The 23,235-nt window shown below is 50.4% G+C and overlaps 1 protein-coding gene across 1 annotated transcript in view; it reads right to left on the bottom strand.

The window, feature by feature from the left end:
- The window catches only part of LOC144728249 (uncharacterized), a 37,550-nt gene that overhangs the window by 495 nt on the left and 13,820 nt on the right, over positions 1 to 23,235 (bottom strand). Inside the window, exons 3-5 of the mRNA XM_078607556.1 lie at positions 8,360 to 8,518; positions 2,440 to 7,882; positions 1,524 to 1,685 (exon numbers count right to left, since the gene is read on the bottom strand). Of these exons, the coding sequence (XP_078463682.1) occupies positions 1,527 to 1,685; positions 2,440 to 7,882; positions 8,360 to 8,518 (5,761 nt within the window). The 3' untranslated portion in view covers positions 1,524 to 1,526. The remainder of the gene's footprint in view (positions 1 to 1,523; positions 1,686 to 2,439; positions 7,883 to 8,359; positions 8,519 to 23,235) is intronic.

Genomic DNA, 23,235 nt, shown 5'->3' with positions numbered 1-23,235 from the left:
TTGGTGTCTGAATGCCTTATGTTATTTCTGTCGTCAAGTACTGTTTTAATTTAAAGGTATGTTGCACAAATTTAAATACTATACAGCACTATATTTGTAAACCAAAACAAAGTATAAATGAATGTAAGTTATTTTAATTACAACCATTAAAAGTTCTATGAAAGCACTGAAGCTACAATTTAATGAAGATCTAAGCTTCAACACAAAAAGCAAATTATTTAAATTAACATTATGCCCATGGGTGGCTCGTGAAATTTCCATTAGGTGGGGTTGTTGTGAGTGACCTCTGAAAATTTGGTGTTCTAAGAAAAACTTCGTCATGTTATTGGCCTTCCCGTGAAAGTCATATACCTAAATGTCTTATCTACCAACAATAGTAATTTAAGAACAATACGAAACAAAACAACAAAGCACTCAAAAGCACTCCCCATGACCCTCAAGTCCACACTACTCAACCACTTTGACAGTGCCAAAAGCCTAGAGCGTGTAGACCGTGGCCTGTATATTTTGCACAGTGCAACATCACGTTGTGACGAAGTCATTACTGCCATGGGCGCCACTTTTTCACCACCGTGAATGGGTCTCAAACGGCGTGGCTAAAATGCGAAGCAAATCGCAATGAATGAAGGGATTTCTCTCACTCGGACGCCTTCACAGCCGCCCCGAGACCTCCCCAAGGCACAAATCAGACTGCATTGCAGCGCTTTCTAATATGAACTTAAAATGTTATCTTCCTTAGGCAATATACGTTGAAAGAATCATTATATATATTTAAAAACACAACAAAATAATTTTGAGAAAGTCAGTGGGCGAACCACTCCTGATTTTGCCCATGAGTTAAAGTGAACACGTCACTGCCATATGTTTTCCTCCAAGTTCAGTACCAAGTCAAAAATGTAACTGCCAAGTGTTGCTCTAAATCCATATAGCAATGCTACAATGCAACCTGGATATTTAAAATCATGAATCAAACTCTGGTGTGCTCTCAGCCAAGTCAATGCATTACTATTTTGACAACATTCCCTGCTAGTGGTGAATCATCCATTGGGTTGGGGTAGCTATATATATAAAAAAAAAAATTATTTTGACATAAACTTTCGTGACTGCAGAAATTCATATTCTATGGTTCTTTCGGTAAAGTCACATAGACAGAAAAAATAATAACAATAAAATAAAAAGAAAGTGAATAAAAAATCATAAAAACATCACGAAGTTTCGATCGCAACACAAGCGGTCGTCATCAGGAACAGGGAGGTGAGCCTCTGAGGGAAATCTGTTTATAAAGGTTTAGAGATGGGCGGGGCAGCTAATGTTAATGTAGGAGAAGGCTCCGACACCGGCAGTAGGTCGACACCAATCAAAGCAATTGTTTATAATTGTTTGTAATTACCTCCCCATTGTCACCAAATGGACAATGTTCACTCCATTACCCATGCCACCCAACACCTTTAACTCAAATCTTTGCCCATGTTCGATGGAGAGTCAAGTCTGCGAAACAGGAATGTGGCACACGATGTGCTCACCTGTCATGCAGCGGTGTTCTCCTGCAATTGCGCCACACCAGTAGGATCACACCGACGATGAGCAGGACTGCAAGCGGTACAGTGATCCCTACGATCACGGCTATCTTGGAGATCTTTGAACAGTTGCTGCTGTACCAGTAGTATTTGTCTTCGTCCGGGCAGCTGAAATTCAAAGTTATTAGAGTGATGAAAGATGAAGTTGAAATGATAACTATCTCAATACTTTAATAAAACATGCTTTAGTCGCCATCCTACACATATTTGCTACACATATGTAGGACAACAACAAATTAATTTAAAGTGTGTTTTTCGGAAAAATCGAAGGAACCGGAAAGTGAAGAATACAACAGAGAATGGCTTGACCAGATAAGAGGTTTGTGCCAGAAAGATGTGGCACAACTTAAGCATATTGGCACAAGACAGACGAAAGTGGAACCAAATGACGAAATGTTCCCTGGACACCTATGGCTTTCTGCCCATGGACCGTGATGATGATGAATTTAGTCACACATTAATGCTTTAATGATGGATGCATTTTTTATGTTATTTTCTCAAAAGTCAAACTCTATGTTTATAAATAGACACAAACATATACATGCAACTTATATATTCAAGCATGCTGCGTATAGTATTAACATGATATATACATGTTTAAATACATATATACACAGTGATCATAATAATACACAAGAGATATGAAGCAGGATGAATATAAACACAAGGTTAAATATGCATTCAGCAACATGTAATATATTATTAAATCTTATCCATATATTGAGTTGTAAAATTAATCACACAAATATACAATATTATTAAGGCAACAATTTGAACATTAAATATCACAATGAATGAACTTTAAACTTTCTGATCAATAAGATCGTAGCTAATTTTGAGCCATATTAAAATTAATTCTTACTCTTTTATTGGTGGCCCTGTTGCTCCTGGTGTCTCTGTTGTTCCTGGTGTCTCTGTTGTTCCCGGTGTCTCTGTTGTTCCCGGTGTCACTGTTGTTCCCAGTGTCTCTGTTGTTCCCGGTGTCTCTGTTGTTACCGGTGTCTCTGTTGTTCCCGGTGTCTCTGTTGTTCTTGGTGTCACTGTTGTCTCTGTTGTTCCTGGTGTCCCTGTTGTTCCTGTTGTTCCCGGTGTCCCTGTTGTTCCCGGTGTCACTGTTGTTCCTGGTGTCCCTGTTGTTCCTGTTGTCCCTGTTGTTCCCGGTGTCTCTGTTGTCCCCGGTTTCCCTGTTGTTACCGATGTCTCTGTTGTTCCTGGTGTCCCTGTTGTTTCTGGTGTCTCTGTTGTTCCTGGTGTCTCTGTTGTTCCTGGTGTCCCTGTTGTTCCCAGTGTCTCTGTTGTTACCGGTGTCCCTGTTGTTCCTGGTGTCACTGGTGTCTCTATTGTTCCTGGTGTCCCTGTTGTTCCTGGTGTCACTGTTGTTCCCGGTGTCTCTGTTGTTCCCGGTGTCCCTGTTGTTCCCGGTGTCTCTGTTGTTCCTCGTGTCTCTGTTGTTCCTGTTGTTCCCGGTGTCCCTGTTGTTCCCGGTGTCTCTGTTGTTCCTGGTGTCCCTGTTGTTCCAGGTGTCCCTGGTGTTCCTGTTGTTCCCGGTGTCCCTGTTGTTCCCGGTGTCTCTGTTGTTCCTGGTGTCCCTGTTGTTCCCGGTGTCCCCGGTGTCTCTGTTGTTCCTGGTGTCCCTGTTGTTCCTGGTGTCACTGGTGTCACTGATGTCACTGGTGTCTCTGTTGTTCCGGGTGTCCCTGTTGTTCCTGGTGTCCCTGTTGTTCCTGGTGTCACTGTTGTTCCCGGTGTCTCTGCTGTTCCCGGTGTCCCTGTTGTTCCCGGTGTTTCTGTTGTTCCTCGTGTCTCTGTTGTTCCCGGTGTCTCTGTTGTTCCCGGTGTCCCTGTTGTTCCCGGTGTCTCTGTTGTTCCTGGTGTCCCTGTTGTTCCCGGTGTCTCTGTTGTTCCTCGTGTCTCTGTTGTTCCCGGTGTCTCTGTTGTTCCCGGTGTCCCTGTTGTTCCCGGTGTCTCTGTTGTTCCTGGTGTCCTTGTTGTTCCCGGTGTCCCTGTTGTTCCCGGTGTCTCTGTTGTTCCTGGTGTCCCTGTTGTTCCAGGTGTCCCTGGTGTCTCTGTTGTTCGTGGTGTCTCTGTTGTTCCTGGTGTCTCTGTTGTTCCTGGTGTCACTGGTGTCACTGGTGTCTCTGTTGTTCCCGGTGTCTCTGTTGTTCCCGGTGTCTCTGTTGTTCCTGGTGTCCCTGTTGTTCCTGGTGTCCCTGTTGTTCCTGGTGTCTCTGTTGTTCCCGGTGTCTCTGTTGTTCCTGGTGTCTCTGTTGTTCCCGGTGTCTCTGTTGTTCCTGGTGTCCCTGTTGTTCCTGGTGTCACTGGTGTCACTGATGTCACTGGTGTCTCTGTTGTTCCCGGTGTCCCTGGTGTCTCTGTTGTTCCTGGTGTCTCTGTTGTTCCCGGTGTCCCTGTTGTCTCTGTTGTTCCTGGTGTCCCTGTTGTTCCTGCTGTCACTGGTGTCCCTGTTGTTCCCGGTGTCCCTGTTGTTCCTGGTGTCACTGTTGTTCCTGGTGTCCCTGTTGTTCCTGTTGTTCCTGTTGTCCCTGTTGTTCCCGGTGTCTCTGTTGTTCCCGGGTTCCCTGTTGTTAACGATGTCTCTGTTGTTCCTGGTGTCCCTGTTGATTCCGGTGTCTTTGTTGTTCCTGGTGTCTCTGTTGTTCCTGGTGTCCCTGTTGTTCCCGGTGTCTCTGTTATTCCCGGTGTCCCTGTTGTTCCTGGTGTCACTGGTGTCTCTGTTGTTCCTGGTGTCCCTGTTGTTCCTGGTGTCTCTGTTGTTCCCGGTGTCCCTGTTGTTCCTGGTGTCTCTGTTGTTCCCGGTGTCTCTGTTGTTCCCATTGTTCCCAGTGTCCCTGTTGTTCCTGGTGTCTCTGTTGTTCCTGGTGTCCCTGTTGTTCCAGGTGTCCCTGGTGTCCCTGTTGTTCCCGGTGTCCCTGTTGTTCCCATTGTCTCTGTTGTTCCTGGTGTCCCTGTTGTTCCCGGTGTCCCTGGTGTCCCTGTTGTTCCTGGTGTCTCTGTTGTTCCCGGTGTCTCTGTTGTTCCTGGTGTCCCTGTTGGTCCTGGTGTCACTGGTGTCACTGATGTCACTGGTGTCTCTGTTGTTCCTGGTGTCCCTGTTGTTCCTGGTGTCCCTGTTGTTCCTGGTGTCACTGTTGTTCCCGGTGTCTCTGTTGTTCCCCGTGTCCCTGTTGTTCCCGGTGTCTCTGTTGTTCCTGGTGTCCCTGTTGTTCCCGGTGTCCCTGGTGTCCCTGTTGTTCCCGGTGTCCCTGTTGTTCCCGGTGTCTCTGTTGTTCCTGGTGTCCCTGTTGTTCCCGGTGTCCCTGGTGTCCCTGTTGTTCTTGGTGTCTCTGTTGTTCCCGGTGTCTCTGTTGTTCTTGGTGTCACTGTTGTCTCTGTTGTTCCTGGTGTCCCTGTTGTTCCTGTTGTTCCCGGTGTCCCTGTTGTTCCCGGTGTCACTGTTGTTCCTGGTGTCCCTGTTGTTCCTGTTGTCCCTGTTGTTCCCGGTGTCTCTGTTGTCCCCGGTTTCCCTGTTGTTACCGATGTCTCTGTTGTTCCTGGTGTCCCTGTTGTTTCTGGTGTCTCTGTTGTTCCTGGTGTCTCTGTTGTTCCTGGTGTCCCTGTTGTTCCCAGTGTCTCTGTTGTTACCGGTGTCCCTGTTGTTCCTGGTGTCACTGGTGTCTCTATTGTTCCTGGTGTCCCTGTTGTTCCTGGTGTCACTGTTGTTCCCGGTGTCTCTGTTGTTCCCGGTGTCCCTGTTGTTCCCGGTGTCTCTGTTGTTCCTCGTGTCTCTGTTGTTCCTGTTGTTCCCGGTGTCCCTGTTGTTCCCGGTGTCTCTGTTGTTCCTGGTGTCCCTGTTGTTCCAGGTGTCCCTGGTGTTCCTGTTGTTCCCGGTGTCCCTGTTGTTCCCGGTGTCTCTGTTGTTCCTGGTGTCCCTGTTGTTCCCGGTGTCCCCGGTGTCTCTGTTGTTCCTGGTGTCCCTGTTGTTCCTGGTGTCACTGGTGTCACTGATGTCACTGGTGTCTCTGTTGTTCCGGGTGTCCCTGTTGTTCCTGGTGTCCCTGTTGTTCCTGGTGTCACTGTTGTTCCCGGTGTCTCTGCTGTTCCCGGTGTCCCTGTTGTTCCCGGTGTTTCTGTTGTTCCTCGTGTCTCTGTTGTTCCCGGTGTCTCTGTTGTTCCCGGTGTCCCTGTTGTTCCCGGTGTCTCTGTTGTTCCTGGTGTCCCTGTTGTTCCCGGTGTCTCTGTTGTTCCTCGTGTCTCTGTTGTTCCCGGTGTCTCTGTTGTTCCCGGTGTCCCTGTTGTTCCCGGTGTCTCTGTTGTTCCTGGTGTCCTTGTTGTTCCCGGTGTCCCTGTTGTTCCCGGTGTCTCTGTTGTTCCTGGTGTCCCTGTTGTTCCAGGTGTCCCTGGTGTCTCTGTTGTTCGTGGTGTCTCTGTTGTTCCTGGTGTCTCTGTTGTTCCTGGTGTCACTGGTGTCACTGATGTCACTGGTGTCTCTGTTGTTCCCGGTGTCTCTGTTGTTCCCGGTGTCTCTGTTGTTCCTGGTGTCCCTGTTGTTCCTGGTGTCCCTGTTGTTCCTGGTGTCTCTGTTGTTCCCGGTGTCTCTGTTGTTCCTGGTGTCTCTGTTGTTCCCGGTGTCTCTGTTGTTCCTGGTGTCCCTGTTGTTCCTGGTGTCACTGGTGTCACTGATGTCACTGGTGTCTCTGTTGTTCCCGGTGTCCCTGGTGTCTCTGTTGTTCCTGGTGTCTCTGTTGTTCCCGGTGTCCCTGTTGTCTCTGTTGTTCCTGGTGTCCCTGTTGTTCCTGCTGTCACTGGTGTCCCTGTTGTTCCCGGTGTCCCTGTTGTTCCTGGTGTCACTGTTGTTCCTGGTGTCCCTGTTGTTCCTGTTGTTCCTGTTGTCCCTGTTGTTCCCGGTGTCTCTGTTGTTCCCGGGTTCCCTGTTGTTAACGATGTCTCTGTTGTTCCTGGTGTCCCTGTTGATTCCGGTGTCTTTGTTGTTCCTGGTGTCTCTGTTGTTCCTGGTGTCCCTGTTGTTCCCGGTGTCTCTGTTATTCCCGGTGTCCCTGTTGTTCCTGGTGTCACTGGTGTCTCTGTTGTTCCTGGTGTCCCTGTTGTTCCTGGTGTCTCTGTTGTTCCCGGTGTCCCTGTTGTTCCTGGTGTCTCTGTTGTTCCCGGTGTCTCTGTTGTTCCCATTGTTCCCAGTGTCCCTGTTGTTCCTGGTGTCTCTGTTGTTCCTGGTGTCCCTGTTGTTCCAGGTGTCCCTGGTGTCCCTGTTGTTCCCGGTGTCCCTGTTGTTCCCATTGTCTCTGTTGTTCCTGGTGTCCCTGTTGTTCCCGGTGTCCCTGGTGTCCCTGTTGTTCCTGGTGTCTCTGTTGTTCCCGGTGTCTCTGTTGTTCCTGGTGTCCCTGTTGGTCCTGGTGTCACTGGTGTCACTGATGTCACTGGTGTCTCTGTTGTTCCTGGTGTCCCTGTTGTTCCTGGTGTCCCTGTTGTTCCTGGTGTCACTGTTGTTCCCGGTGTCTCTGTTGTTCCCCGTGTCCCTGTTGTTCCCGGTGTCTCTGTTGTTCCTGGTGTCCCTGTTGTTCCCGGTGTCCCTGGTGTCCCTGTTGTTCCCGGTGTCCCTGTTGTTCCCGGTGTCTCTGTTGTTCCTGGTGTCCCTGTTGTTCCCGGTGTCCCTGGTGTCCCTGTTGTTCTTGGTGTCTCTGTTGTTCCCGGTGTCTCTGTTGTTCCTGGTGTCCCTGTTGTTCCTGGTGTTACTGGTGTCACTGATGTCACTGGTGTCTCTGTTGTTCCCGGTGTCTCTGTTGTTCCCGGTGTCTCTGTTGTTCCTGGTGTCCCTGTTGTTCCCGGTTTCCCTGTTGTTCCCAGTGTCCCTGTTGTTCCCGTTGTCTCTGTTGTTCCCGGTGTCCCTGTTGTTCCCGGTGTCTCTGTTGTTCCTGGTGTCTCTGTTGTTCCTGGTGTCCCTGTTGTTCCCGGTGTCCCTGGTGTCCCTGTTGTTCCTGGTGTCCCTGTTGTTCCCGGTGTCCCTGTTGTTCCTGGTGTCCCTGTTGTTCCCAGTGTCCCTGTTGTTCCTGGTGTCCCTGTTGCTCCCGGTGTCCCTGTTGTTCCTGGTGTCCCTGTTGTTCCTGGTGTCCCTGTTGTTCCTGATGTCCCTGTTGTTCCCGGTGTCACTGTTGTTCCTGGTGTCCTTGTTGTTCCTGGTGTCCCTGTTGTTCCTGATGTCCCTGTTGTTCCCGGTGTCACTGTTGTTCCTGTTGTTCCTGGTGTCCCTGTTGTTCCCGGTGTCTCTGTTGTTCCTGGTGTCACTGTAGTTCCTACAAATAGCATCAACAGAAGGCACACTTATATTGAAGCAATATTAAATGAAAAGTTTGCTCCTTTTTCAAACCAACACTTGAAAAACGTTTACCTTACACAATTTAAATTAAATGCCAACTTTGCAAAAAACAAACAAATCCTTTAAATGTAGGTGTCCAATCTTGATTTCAAGCTTTCGTGACTGCAGGAATCCATACTCTTTGGTTCTTTCGGTAAAGTTAAGCAGTTTTATTTTAGTTTTATTTTATTTTATTTCTAACAACGTGACTTTACCGAAAGAACCAATGAGTGTAGGTGTTCAATATGTTTTAGTATTTATAAATACAAATAACACGTACCGCACATAATATGAAACGAATTCAATACTACACTGTGAAATTGAAAATTTTAATATATGTAAAATAAAATAAACACATGAGAGTGAAATATTGCAATTTAGAAAAAAATATTAATACGAGGTAATATTTACTTACCCTGAACTTTTGATCTTACAATGAGAAATGCAAATATGACGCAAGTGATAGCTTTTGATCTGAAAATGTTCTGCTCCATTGCAGATAGATAAGAGCTCTTCCAGTGAAAGAAAATCCAAAATTCTCAGCTCCTTCGATAAAATCACGATGGTAAAACCCCTTTTTTAGCTTCAGTAAACTATATATTCCAATGCCTTTGTACGTATAAATATGCTTGTTCCAAGTGAAATTTTGTTTTGTACTTTTCCGATATGTTTCCACGAAAAAACTCCTCTTGAAACCTGAAGATGAAGTTGTGTGTCCGCTGCTCTGCTGGATCTCTTAAATACTCACAACGGGGCAAACATGATTCAACTCTAACAGTATATAATTTTATTGTTCTCAAAGTGCAAATGTTTCGCCCATATTTATATTGTTGACAATTGTTTGTTTTACAACACACTTGCCGTCATCATTATAAGCCAATGGCAAGCCACATCTTTTTTTCTAAATTCACGTCACCGCAGGTAGAGTGCACTGAAGTATTTATCTATTTATTTATTTATTTGGCCACATTGGTTTGTTACTCATCACGCTCAGGTTCAGCTTTCAAAAAAGCACTCTACCCCACTCTCCTTCACCTATATATTTCACTAATTTTATCTATCCACCTTTGAGAGCCATCCTAGGTCAACAATCTGCTTTGTTTTACAGTATGTTTCTCCGATTGTTATCGCCGGTTGCTTAGGAAACATGTCCAAGACCTCAGCTTTCGTTATAGTTATTACCCTGAGCTCAACCTTTGCAGTTTTTGCGACGTTCTTATACCATGTCAAGCAGTTCATTCCTATCCAATGTTATCATGACTATGTTGTCAGCAAATCTGAGATGGTGAATGTTTTGTCAATGTATAAACAAAATAGTTAATGTCATTAAACGTTTGTTTCCCTAATCTAATGTCTTTGATGGGAGTACCCATCAGCCGTAGCAAGCTCACTGGGTCATTCTGCCTCTTCTCCAAACTATGGGGTAAGAAGCGTGATCTTTAAATAAGGGCTGCAAAGATGCCCAGAATGCTGCAAAATACCGTCCATCCTTTACAGTGAGGGAAAAAAGTATTTGATCCCCTGCTGATTTTGTACGTTTGCCCACTGACAAAGAAATGATCAGTCTATAATTTTAATGGTAGGTTTATTTGAACAGTGAGAGAAAGAATAACAACAACAAAATCCAGAAAAACGCATGTCAAAAATGTTATAAATTGATTTGCATCTTAATGAGGGAAATAAGTATTTGACCCCTCTGCAAAACATGACTTAGTACTTGGTGGCAAAACCCTTGTTGGCAATCACAGAGGTCAGACGTTTCTTGTAGTTGGCCACCAGGTTTGCACACATATCAGGAGGGATTTTGTCCCACTCCTCTTTGCAGATCTTCTCCAAGTCATTAAGGTTTCGAGGCTGACGTTTGGCAACTCGAACCTTCAGCTCCCTCCACAGATTTTCTATGGATTAAGGCCTGGAGACTGGCTAGGCCATTCCAGGACCTTAATGTGCTTCTTCTTGAGCCACTCCTTTGTTGCCTTGGCCGTGTGTTTTGGGTCATTGTCATGCTGGAATACCCATCCACGACCCATTTTCAATGCCCTGGCTGAGAGAAGGAGGTTCTCACCCAAGATTTGACGGTACATGGGTCCCGTCCATTGTCCCTTTGATGCGGTGAACTTGTCCTGTCCCCTTAGCAAAAAAACACCCCCAAAGCATAATGTTTCCACCTCCATGTTTGACGGTGGGGATGGTATTCTTGGGGTCATAGGCAGCATTCCTCCTCCTCCAAACACGGCGAGTTGAGTTGATGCCAAAGAGCTCCATTTTGGTCTCATCTGACCACAACACTTTCACCCAGTTGTCCTCTGAATCATTCAGATGTTCATTGGCAAACTTCAGAGGGGCATGTATATGTGCTTTCTTGAGCAGGGGGACCTTGCGGGCCCTGCAGGATTTTAGTCTTTCACGGCGTAGTGTGTTACCAACTGTTTTCTTGGTGACTATGGTCCCCGCTGCCTTGAGATCATTGACAAGATCCTCCCGTGTAGTTCTGGGCTGATTCCTCACGGTTCTCATGATCATTGCAACTCCACGAGGTGAGATCTTACATGGAGCCCCAGGCCGAGGGAGATTGACAGTTCTTTTGTGTTTCTTCCATTTGCGAATAATCGCAGCAACTGTGGTCACCTTCTCACCAAGCTGCTTGGCGATGGTCTTGTAGCCCATTCTAGCCGTGTGTAGGTCTACAATCTTGACCCTGACATCCTTGGAGAGCTCTTTGGTCTTGGCCATGGTGGAGAGTTTGGAATCTGATTGATTGATTGCTTTTGTGAACAGGTGTCTTTTATACAGGTATCAAGCTACGATTAGGAGCACTCCCTTTGAGAGTGTTACATAGGGAGAAGAACAAATTACCTCGGTATGTTTCAATATTAATAATGACAATAAAAATATGTGTCTTTTATTTATGAGAGGCTAACGTGTCAAAAAAGTTGTTTTCACAATTGGTTTTGAAGCTGCCATTTATGTGCAGTGTTGATTACACAATCCATGGTATACTCTCATCAGCGGAAGATAATGAGTTTTCAGCTTTCACTTATTGAGAGGATTATAATAATTGAACATTTCTTGTAATCACTGAAAAGGGCCGATCTTAGAACGATAGAGCTTGCCGCAGTTTGCGTGTCTGTAATTGACTGTGGTCCTGTCATGGCCAACTCTCTGAGTGACAGGGCTAGTGTCCTGCTCTGTACTCTACACGTGCTTGTCCCCGAGCTGCTGAGGCCATCTCACGTCATAGTCCCATGCACCTATTCAGAGTGCTGGGCCAGTTTTCCCTTTCTCTTCCCAGATGTTAGCCTATGCGATCGAGTTTTTTTTATTACACAATACTGCAGCAGCAAGTACACCTGTCAATCATAACCGCTAATATATTTTTGCATGCACTTTAGACCCCACCGAAGGATCCTAACCTTATCGTAGTGGTGGGGTTAGTTTGTTCCAATGGCCCTCAGAGCTATGTCGCCTGGAGTCTTGTACTCCTGATAGGATTTCCCTTGGCGAACAGGTTTGAGGGGAGGTTCCAGACAAATAATAGTCCAAACAAAAGCCCCTTATTAATGATTCTGAAATATAAAATCAGAGAACCTCGTCCGGACAAGGTAAACCGGGACACCCCCCTGGAGCCAGGCCTGGTGGTGGTGTTCGTCGGCAGGCGCCTGGTGGCCGGGTGACCCACGTAACCCGGTCGGACCCAGACCGAAATGGCTACGTGGCCCTGTCCGGTGGGCCTACCATCCACAGGACGAAGGGTATGGGGCGGTTGCGATGCCAGTATGGCAGGGAGAGGGATGGTCTCAGATGCACTGGACCTTGGCAATGGACACCTAGCTATTGGGACGTGGAATGTCACGTTACTGGGGGAGCCAGAGCTGGTGGAGGAGGTGGAAAGGTACCGACTAGATATAGTTGGTCTCACCTCCACACACAGCATTGGTACTGAAACCAAACTTCTTGATCGAGGGTGATCTCTCTCCTATTCCAGAGTAACCCCTGGTGAGAGGCCCTGGGCGGGTGTGGGGATATTCACAAGCCCCTGGCTGGGTGCTGTTCAGTTGGAGTTTGCCCCAGTGGATAAGAGGGTCGCCTCAATGAGACTTCGGGTCTCACAAAGGAAAACTCTCACTGTTGTCTGTGCTTATGCACCTGTAGTGGTGGTATTGACGTGCGCCGACTGTGACAGTGATGGATCACGGGGCGGCGCGGGGTGCGGGGTTGGGCACGCGTTGTGGGCGTGGTGTGGACGCGCGCGCCGGGAGTGACAGATGACGGGGCGGCGCGGCGTGGGTGGTGAGGCACGATGAGATGTGGGAAAAGAGGATCGTAGCCAGCGCCCGGCGATTGGTCGGATAAGTGGGTGCTCGCAGCGACGTCCGCAGGTGGGGTATAAAGGGGGACGCGCGAGAGCACTCGGGGAGAGTTACCCAGTTGAAGACCCGAAGACGGAGCTGAAGACCTAGTGCCCCGAGACCCCTAGTCCCGCCGTCCTTGTGGGGACCGGGGCCCTGTGTGGCTCGGAGGCGAGGCTGTGGGACCCGGGGTCCGACGCCCCCGTGGGTCGGGCTGGGGACCCACAGTCGAGACGGATACCCCGGGCAGGGAGTGTCCCGAGTAGCTCAGTGGCGTTAGTCGCCGAGTAGCTAAGTGGATGTTGGTCATCCGAGTAGCTCAGTGGGCGTTAGTCGCCGAGTAGCTAAGTGGGTGTTTGTCACCCGAGATACTAAGTGGATGTTGGTCATCCGAGTAGCTCAGTGGGCGTTAGTCGCCAAGTAGCTAAGTGGGTGTTTGTCACCCGAGATACTAAGTGGGTGGTTGTCACCCGAGATAGCTAAGTGGGTGTTTGTCACCCGAGATACAAAGTAGGTGTTAGTCACCTGTAAACGAGTTTGATAAAATAAAGAGTGTGTTACCCGTGAAGTCGTCTCCCGCCGAGTTACTACATTACAACTGGCGTCAGAAGTAAACCTGTCTTCAAGGAGTATGGACACGAGGAAGACTACCCGTACCCACGAGCGAGGTCGGGACGACGACGGCGTACCGGGGACACCGACCTCGGGAGTAGAGGACGAGGAGTTGCCGCCGATGCAGCACTTCGCGGTGATGGCCGACGCTCCGCTTGCCTCCGACACCAGCCTCCAGGACGCGCACGCCCGGTTGGCGGAGTTACTACTCGCCGCCGCCGCTGTCTTGGCCGACATCTCCGTTCCGGCGAGCGGAAAAAACGGCTGCGGGGGTCGTGGAGGAAGCGACGGTGGAGGATTCCCGCCAAAAGGCGCTTCGCGCCAAAAGTCTGGAAGTTGCCGCCGTTTTTGGGGGGCCGCCACCGATTGGCGGGAAAGACGGACGCCACGTGGCCGGACACCTCCGCGCAGCGCAGCCCACGTCATCAGCGCGCGCCGGAGCCCTCCATTTTGCGCCTGACAACCGAGCCGACATTTTACACAACTACAGCGGAGCGCGGGAAAATCTCTCCGACGTCGACGACGATCGGGTCCTCCAGCAAAGATTGCCCGCGCTGTCGGCGTTCAAGGCGGATGGGGGCGACTGGGGAGCCTTCCAACGAAGGTTCCTCGCTCATCAGGAGATGTCGGGGTGGTCCGACACCACTGCCCTGCGTGCGTTGCCAGCGATGCTTGACGACGACGCGCTTGCAGCCTTCACATCTGCTGCAAGGTCGTCCCGCTCTACGCTCCAGGCCGCACTACACCTGATGGCGAAGGTGTTCGGGCCGCCCTCCACGTGTCGCCACCAGTTCTACGATCGGCGGAAGGTGGCTGGAGAAACGACGCTCGCCTATCGCACGGCACTACTCGCCTTGGCGGACGCAGCTTTTCCCCGCATAGATAAGGAGGGGAAGGACGCCATGGTGACGGAGCAGCTGCTGGTGTTGGCCCACGAGTTGGGGGTCCCCATCAACGTGGCGGACGAGATGGATATATGCTCCCTGGCGATCGCCACGAGCATTCACGCGTACGAGGTCCTCAAACGCAAGCCGGGGGTCGTCTGCAAATGGGCGGGGAACGCGGCACTGGCCGCCACGATCGCCGAACCTCAGCCAGCTGCGGTGCAGGAGCAGGCCTTCGCTGCATCACGTCCGGGGGAGTGGAGAACGGGAGGTCGTTCGCCCACACGTTCGCCCCGCAAGCTGGAGCAACCGAAACCTACGACGTCCGTCGTCTGCTACAACTGCGGCCTTCGGGGTCACGTCGCAGCCGGGTGCCGGGCCCCGCGTCAGCGCGCCACAGGACCACGTCGGGACGACGACCAGGGCCACAAGTCATCCCAACAAAACCCGGCAAGTCGCGGCACCTCACACGTTCGGTCCACAAACACGGCACATTCGGGTCGCCGCTTCGCGGTGGGGGGTTCGCGGCTGGGTGCCGGGGGTTCATTTCGGCGAGGGGGGTCCGTACGCGGCCCGCAAGCAGTCGAGTGGTCCGAATTGGCCCACAGGATCGTGGCTGCGTCGGCCGGGTCGTCCGTGGTAACGGGGTTCATTGACGGGGTTGAGGTCCGGGTGCTTGTTGACACGGGTGCGTCGGCCACCATCATCTCGGACCTTATTTATAACATTCTTCCCGTCCAAAGTAGACCCCTTCTGCCAGTAGACGTGCCATTTTATGCGGCGAATGGGGGATCCCTGGGGATCATCGGCCAGATTCGGGCGACTATTTGCATTGGTGACATCAAATTGGCGGGCCCTATTTTTGTATCATCATCGCTGGCCGTTCCCTGTTTGCTAGGTACGGACTTTTTGTCCAAAATGCCCATCAAAATTCTTATAGATCAGGCCTGCATAGAGCTTCCGTCAGGTCGGCGGGTTGCGTTCTTGTCGAGCCCTACCAAAGTGCGCACGGTTTGTGCGACGGTGCAGGCGCTGGCGACTCACACTGTACGGGTGCCCCCGGGATCGCAAATGTTAGTACCCCTTCGGTTCAGGAAGCCACTTGAGGTGGGTGCGGAGGCACAGGGGGTGCTGTTGGGGCCGTCTAACAGAGCCAGTAGGGGCCTCGACTTAGCGGTTGCTCAAACCATGGTGAGAGGGGACAGTGAGCCGTTCGTAATGGTCCTGAATACGGGGTCGCGGCCGGCCGTAATTGCGCAGGGAACGGTGCTGGCTCACGCCGCGCCGCTACCCGTTGAGGAACGGCTCGTGGCTCAAGCAGATTTCACTGTTAAGTCGCATCCTCCAAGTGATGAGGGGACTGAGTGGTTGGACTCGTTGTGTGCCGGTTCTGCTAACTTGTCCGGGGTGCAATTGGGGGCATTGAGGGGTTTGCTAATCGAGTTTGCTGACGTGTTCAGCAAACATAAGTACGATATCGGCTGCACTGACCTGTTGCGCCACCACATAGCTACAGGGGACGCGGCCCCTATTCGTCAGAATCCCTTCCGGCTCAGCCCAGCCGAGAAGGAACATGTGCAATCGGCGGTTAATGATATGTTGGCGGCCGATATCATTTCGCCCTCTTCTAGTCCGTGGGGTGCTCCTATTGTCCTAGTAAAGAAACAGGACGGGTCCTTGCGGTTTTGTGTCGATTTCCGCCGCTTAAACAAAATCTCGATGGCGGATGCGTATCCGCTCCCCAGGATGGATGAGTCGCTGGATGCCTTGGCGGGAGCGCAGTTTTTTTCCACACTCGATCTGCTTTCTGGATTTTGGCAATTGCCACTCGATAACGAGTCTAAACCTAAAACTGCTTTCCGGACACCTGGGGGCCTATTTGAATTCAACCGTTTGCCCATGGGCTTACATTCCGCTCCCGCCACGTTCCAGAGACTCATGGAATTGGTTTTGTCGGGCCTCCAATGGGATACCTGTTTGATTTATCTCGACGATATCATCGTCTTTAGTCGGACTTTCGAGGAGCACCTCCAGCGACTGAGAGCGGTGTTCCTCAGGATGCGTTCCGCTAAGCTTAAATTTAAACCGGCTAAATGTTTTCTGCTTCGGGAATCGGTCAGGTATTTGGGCCATATCGTGAGTCGTTCAGGGATCTCGACGGACCCTGCTAAGACGCATTGCGTCAGCTCATGGCCAACGCCAACCTCGGTCACGGAGGTTCGTAGTTTCATTGGTTTCGCCTCCTATTACCGTCGTTTTGTCAAGCAATTTGCCACCATAGCCAAGCCCCTGCACGCTTTGACGGCTAAGGGTGTGAGGTTTCACTGGGGGGCGGAAGAGGAGGCTGCGTTCTGCTCCCTCCGTGACGCCTTGGTGCAGGCTCCCCCCTTGTGTTACCCCGATTTCACACAACCGTTTTTGCTTGACACGGACGCCAGCAATACGGGTATCGGGGGGGTGCTCTCACAGGTGGTCGGGGGGGTTGAACGGGTGGTCGCCTACGGTAGTAGAGTTCTTTCCCCCGCCGAACAACGCTATTGCGTAACTCGTCGTGAATTGTTAGCCATTGTGTTTTTTACACAGCAATTCAGGCCGTATCTTTACGGCCGTCATTTTACGGTCCGTACGGACCATGCGGCTCTACAATACGCTATGCGCGTGGCACAGCCATCGGGCCAATTGTCCCGATGGTTGGAGGTCCTTCAAGACTACCAATTCACGACGATTTACCGCAAGGGGTTGCGACACTCAAATGCGGACGCCTTGTCGCGGTTGCCTCCGTGCACGGACTGCACATGTTTGTTGGGATCGGCGCGGTGCAAACCCCCGGTCGCCGGCACCCCGGGAGTTGCGCTCGCCGCCACTGACACCCCGGGAGAGGACGCCCCCACGGGGAGGGATTCGCTGTTGTCGTTGCCCCTCATTGAGTGGGGCCGCCTCCAGATGTCCGACAGCTCCCTACTTACGCTACGTCGGAAAGTTGGCGCTCCCGAGGAAGGGGAGGCGCGGGTCGGTTCCTGGGTGTGCAGACAGGGCCTTTTGATGAAGTGGGACAACATGTCCCGGCGTCACGTGCTCGTTGTGCCTGTTGCTATGCGGGGTAGGGTTGTTCTGGCAGCTCATGAACGGCTCATGCATCTGGGTTTTCACAAAACGCTCGCCCTAATCCAGCGAGACTATTATTGGCCGGGGATGGGTAACGACGTGGCGAATATTCTTAAGGGATGCGTAGGGTGCGCCAAAAGGAAACCGCCACCATTGGCAGCTAATCCACCGCTGCAATCCATTCAGGTTTCGCGTATAAACGAATTGGTAGCGTTGGACATCTTGGGGCCCTTTCCGGCTACACCAAGGGGAAATAGGTTCCTGCTGGTTGGCGTGGAATACTTCACCCGATGGCCTATGGCATGGCCGCTCGCCAACCAGTCGGCTGCGGCGGTGGCGGACGCCTTTGTCCAGGGTTATGTTTTGGACAAGGGCGCCCCCGAACGCTTGCTGACGGATCAAGGAAAGAATTTTTCGAGCGTTTTGTTGCGCGAGGTGTGCGACCTGTTGGGTACAAAGAAAGTGCGTACTTCCCCCTACCACCCGCAGACTGACGGGATGGTTGAGCGTCTGAACAGGACGATTACGTCTATGTTGTGCCAACAGGTCTGCGACGATCAGGTTGATTGGGACTTACAGGTGCCGGGGGTACTCGCGGCCTATCGAATGGCCCCTCATGCGGCGACGGGGTTTTCCCCATTTTTTCTTATGTATGGGCGGGAGGCCGATCCGGCCATGGACGTCCAACTGGGGATTTCCCAGCCACGTGCAAAATCTAAATTGGCAGACCACATCAAATTTAATATCGCCAAATTGACTGAAGCGCGGGAGGCGGCAAGGTTGAATTCGCGGTCGCGGCAAATTGCGAACGAGAAATTGCATGAGCGGAGGGTGCATACGCATGATTGGAAACCAGGCGATAAGGCCTGGCTGCATTGTCCACATGCACCGTTGGCTACGTCCCCCAAGTTGTTGAGACCTTGGAGGGGACCGGTGGAAATTGTGCGGGTTGCACGACCCCAGAGTATACAGATTAAATGGGGGAAACGCCGTTGGTACGTGCACCCCTCCCGACTGAAGCCCTATGCGGCACCGTGTGACCCCGTTCTGTGCCGTGACGACCGGGCGTGTGATGTGACCGTCGACTCGGGGAGGGAGGTGTCGCAGGCTGATCCTCACGTGTCTCCACCTGACCCACCCCCAGGTGCCTCGGGCTTGACGGCTGCTGACCGTCGAGAGCCTGAACCCCGGGGCACGCACGGGTCCTCGATGCCTGGCCGATGTCTTCCTGAACCGCCGGCACCACCGGACGTTCAACCGCGTCTGGTGCCGTACGACGGACCGGCAAGGCGGACTCGGGCTAGGTCTCAACAATTTTCATGAAGACGTTTTTTCTCTACACCGAGCTCGCCCGGTGTTCCCCTCTGCCGGGGTAATGTCCCGTTGTAGGGACGCTCGGAAGAAGAAGGGGACACTGCACGAGTCGAAAGAAAAAAAAAAAATTTCCATTTATTTTCCTTTTTGCATACACATTGCTATTGTCACTCGCCGGTTTGTATATATTGTTCTATTGTCGCGGTGGCATTGGTTGAGGGTTGCGGATGGTAGTGTTCGCGTCGTGTTGTGTTGTTAAGTTAGTTGTTGTTCTTGTTGTTGTGTTGTGTTACGGGGCACACAGGGCGGTTTGTATATTTTTATAGCAGCCGGGTCGGCTGCGAGCTATGTGGTAGGGGGTGATGTAGTGGTGGTATTGACGTGCGCCGACTGTGACAGTGATGGATCACGGGGCGGCGCGGGGTGCGGGGTTGGGCACGCGTTGTGGGCGTGGTGTGGACGCGCGCGCCGGGAGTGACAGATGACGGGGCGGCGCGGCGTGGGTGGTGAGGCACGATGAGATGTGGGAAAAGAGGATCGTAGCCAGCGCCCGGCGATTGGTCGGATAAGTGGGTGCTCGCAGCGACGTCCGCAGGTGGGGTATAAAGGGGGACGCGCGAGAGCACTCGGGGAGAGTTACCCAGTTGAAGACCCGAAGACGGAGCTGAAGACCTAGTGCCCCGAGACCCCTAGTCCCGCCGTCCTTGTGGGGACCGGGGCCCTGTGTGGCTCGGAGGCGAGGCTGTGGGACCCGGGGTCCGACGCCCCTGTGGGTCGGGCTGGGGACCCACAGTCGAGACGGATACCCCGGGCAGGGAGTGTCCCGAGTAGCTCAGTGGCGTTAGTCGCCGAGTAGCTAAGTGGATGTTGGTCATCCGAGTAGCTCAGTGGGCGTTAGTCGCCGAGTAGCTAAGTGGGTGTTTGTCACCCGAGATACTAAGTGGATGTTGGTCATCCGAGTAGCTCAGTGGGCGTTAGTCGCCAAGTAGCTAAGTGGGTGTTTGTCACCCGAGATACTAAGTGGGTGGTTGTCACCCGAGATAGCTAAGTGGGTGTTTGTCACCCGAGATACAAAGTAGGTGTTAGTCACCTGTAAACGAGTTTGATAAAATAAAGAGTGTGTTACCCGTGAAGTCGTCTCCCGCCGAGTTACTACATTACACACTAAACAGCAGTTCAAAGTATTCAGCCGTCTTGGAGACGGTGGGTGCAGTGCTTGACAGAGTGCCACCTATCCACCCCACAGTCTTACTGGGCGACTTCAATGCTTAAGTTGAAAACGATGGCGATACCTGGAGAGACGTGATTGGGAGTAATGCCCTCCCTGATCTGAATATGATGGTAAGATGTTATTGGAATTCTGCGCTAGTCACATAATGTTGATAACAAACACCATGTTCAAACACAAGAATGCTCACAAATGTACTTGGTACCACAACACTTTGGGCTGAAAGTCAATGATTGCCTTTATAGTTGTATCATTGGATCTAAGGCTCTATGTTCTGGACACTCGAGTGAAGAGAGGGGCAGAACTGTCAACTGATCACCACCTGGTGGTAAATTGGATCCGACACTTGGAGCACTGACCAGATAGACATGGAAGGCCCAAATGAATAGTGTGGATTTTCTGGGAACTTCTGGTAGAAGACCCAGTGTAGAAAAATTTCAACTTCCACCTCTGAAAAAACTTATCCTACACTCCAGGGGAGGTCATGGACATTGAGTCCGAGTGGATGATGTTCAGGACCTCGATTGTTGATGCAATTGCGAAAAGCATGTGGCTTGAAGGTAGTTGTTGCCTGCCATGGCAGCAACCCTAAGACCCACTGGTGGACAACAGTGGTGAGGGAAACTGCCAAGATGAAGGAGGCTTTTTTCCGAGCTATGCTCGGAAAAACGTCTCCCGATTGAAAAATGTCTCTCAATTGAGAAGTACCGGCTTGCCAAGAGGGTGGCAGCGGTAGCAGCCATGGAGAGGGACTACCGGGCAGCCTCAAAGATGTTCTGGAAAACCATCCGATACCTTAGGACAGGTCGACGGGATGTGGCCCAGGCTGTTCTCGGTAAGGGTGGCTTAACATTGAATTCAACTAAGGAGGTAGTCGAGAGGTGCAAGGAACACTTTGAGGAACTCCTCAACCCGGTGGACATGCCCTCCTTTCAGGAGGTAGCCATGGAAACGGATGGGGGAGTCGGATACATTATGGCTGCTGAAGGCGCTGCGGCAGTCAAGGGCCTTCATAGCAGCAAAGCTGCTGGGGTGGACGAGATTCACCCAGAGTTGTTGAAAGTGCTGTGTAGGAGTGTCGTGGTTAACACGTCTCTTCAATGTTGCATGGAAGGCGGGTACAGTACCATCTAGATTGGCAACTGGGGTCGTGGTCCCCATTTAAAAAAAGGGGTGTTCTCCAACTACAGAGGAATCACACTCCTCACCGTCCCAGGTAAAACCTATGCCGGAGTGCTGGAGAGGAGGCTCAGATTCAGAAGGAACAAAACGTTTTTCGTTAGGGTCGTGGAACAATAGACCAGCTCATGGGAATATGCTTCTCCAATCTACCTCTGCTTTGTAGACTGGGAGAAGGCATATGAAGGTGTTCCCCAGAATGTCTTGTGGGAGGTGCTGCGGGGAGTATGTTGTACCGGTGCCACTTTGTGGGTTATCCAATCCCTCTATTCCCGGAGTGAGACCTGTGTCCGTATTCAAAGCCGTTCACTGTGGGTGTTGGACTCTGCCAAGGGTGCATCTAGTCACCACTCATGTTTGTGATTTTCATGGACAGGATATCAAGGCTAATATCGGCAAAACCACTATATCTAAGTAGATATTATGCACACATGCCAACGTAGCTTGTTGTAGGCGTTGCCTATGACAGTTGAGCTGCTGATATATTTAGCAATGGTAAGGTTGAAAATAAGCTCATAAATGTAGACAATTGTGCAGTCACAGGGTCAAGGATGTGAAAAGACGTCATTGTGACGTTAGTGACTAGATTTATTTACGTTGGTGCAATATTTAGCTTGTTTAACTCTTGGCTGAAAGCAACCACATAAGTGAGTCTTTGAACAGTGGTGGCTCTACACCTATCGTTGCTGAGTGTCTCAGGCTGCTACGTGCATCACATTTAACAACATGTGCAATATAATGAAATGCGTAATTTGCTTGGACTTGCACATTGAAGTACTCAACGCAATATATTATTGTATGCTATGGCATGCCTGTGAAAAACAGGTTTCTTACATTGGCCGAAATAAACCTGCTTTATTCCCTGCTCGTAGGAAAATATGTACAGAGAGTAAATTTCAGATGGTGCGAATTCAGTGATCATCCCAACAAGGTTAATTCGGGTTGATAAAAATGTTTTGGCGATGTTGCTACCATTTAAAGAGGCCACGCTTTTACACGACCTTATATGAGGCAGGTGAAATAGGAGTGCAATGGGGGCAGTACGTTATATGAACAATGTGAACTGCAGGGATGGGGAATTCTGTCTCGCGTTGCTGCATAAGGAAAGAGAGGCAGTGTTGACAGGCCAAGGGAACCCTTGTGGAGACGAGGGGGGGAGGGGGGTGGAGGGAAGGTGTGAGGTGTGCAGCGAGCGTGTCATGTGACAGACATGATCGCTTTTCAATGTTGGCAATGACCACTTTGGGTTTGAGCATGTCATGTGACGAGACATGAGCACTTGCCAATTTTGGAAATTGGGACTTTCGGTTTGGGCAGAAAGGCATCCTCACTCGACCAACCCAGTGCTCAACAACAATAAATATGTCATCACCATCTCAGAGATTCATGTCGCATCCACACCCAATGATGACTACAGCCACTGCAAATACTCTGGGCTTGTAGAATAATTAGCACTCCCACCTTGATTATTGCAATACCGTCCTTACTTCGCCTCAGGAAAAGCCTCAACAAACTACAGTGGCTCCCAAACAACCGGTCTCGTGATGTCCTTAACAATAGACCCCAGTCATATGGCTCTCATGGCTATGCTTAAAAACCTCGCACTGGCTTCCCATCACCTCAAAGATACAGTATAACATCGTTATCCTGTGCCACCAACCTCTCATGCAAGGTCTCCCACCATACCTTTCCACCCTTCTCACTCCACTGACCACGGCAAAACCACCGTGTCCTCCGGAGTTACATCTAATCACCTAACTTATTGTAGCCAGAACAAGGGCTATCCTGGCAGGGCAGCGTTTTTGCGTAGCTGTACCAGCAGCCATCTGGAACTCTCTCCCACGGCACACAAAAAGCTGCATCCGAGCACCATCATCCACCTTCAAACAGTCGCTCAAGGCCCTCATCCGTTCAGGTTCACACCTATCCAGGCTCTTGTCTGCCCAGGCTAGAATATGACTGTGAGGTCATTCATATTCTTTCCATCCAATTCACGAAATATACACATGCTACGAATTTGTTTTATTATTCTTGAAAAGTTCTGTGAAGTGTATCGTTAAGATTATTAATATTAAATTGGATGTCATGCTCCTTGTTATTTTACACACTGACATATTTTTGTCATTGTTAATAATAACTTTTTAAATATATATTTATTTATTCAATAGTTCTGCCCATCAGAGTCTTACTTGAAGCTTTGGTTCTGAGTGTAACATATTCAGCATAATATTTATTTGACAGACATTAATACACAGGCACATGTTAGATGTCTCCGTGTTAATAAAGTAAGGTATTGTATTAATAGTAAACTGGGCGCTGAACAGTCAAAGCCATTCCATAGGCAGAAAAGTGAATCCTGGAACGTTTAAACTCTCATTACATTGCTGATACAGAAGGACCAGGGGTACAGTCTTGGGAACAAAACTGTCTTAAGATCAGTGGAAGCTCATGTGTTGCTTTATTTACAGGGTACCAATTGAGGTATTACATTTAGTAAAATAATAACAATTTCATGGTTTGAGTGGAGCAGCGGTGAAATAAATAAAGCGGCAGATATTGCCGTGAACCCAGCGACGTAAGTTTGATTCGAGGCCACAGCTAACATCAGGGACGAGTGATA

The sequence above is a fragment of the Lampetra planeri genome, chromosome 28 (genome assembly GCF_965212315.1).
Source record: "Lampetra planeri chromosome 28, kcLamPlan1.2.h2, whole genome shotgun sequence".
In the NCBI taxonomy this organism is placed as follows: domain Eukaryota; kingdom Metazoa; phylum Chordata; class Hyperoartia; order Petromyzontiformes; family Petromyzontidae; genus Lampetra; species Lampetra planeri.
Note: the sequence above shows the minus strand (reverse complement) of the source record. Positions and strands in the feature narration are given on the sequence as shown.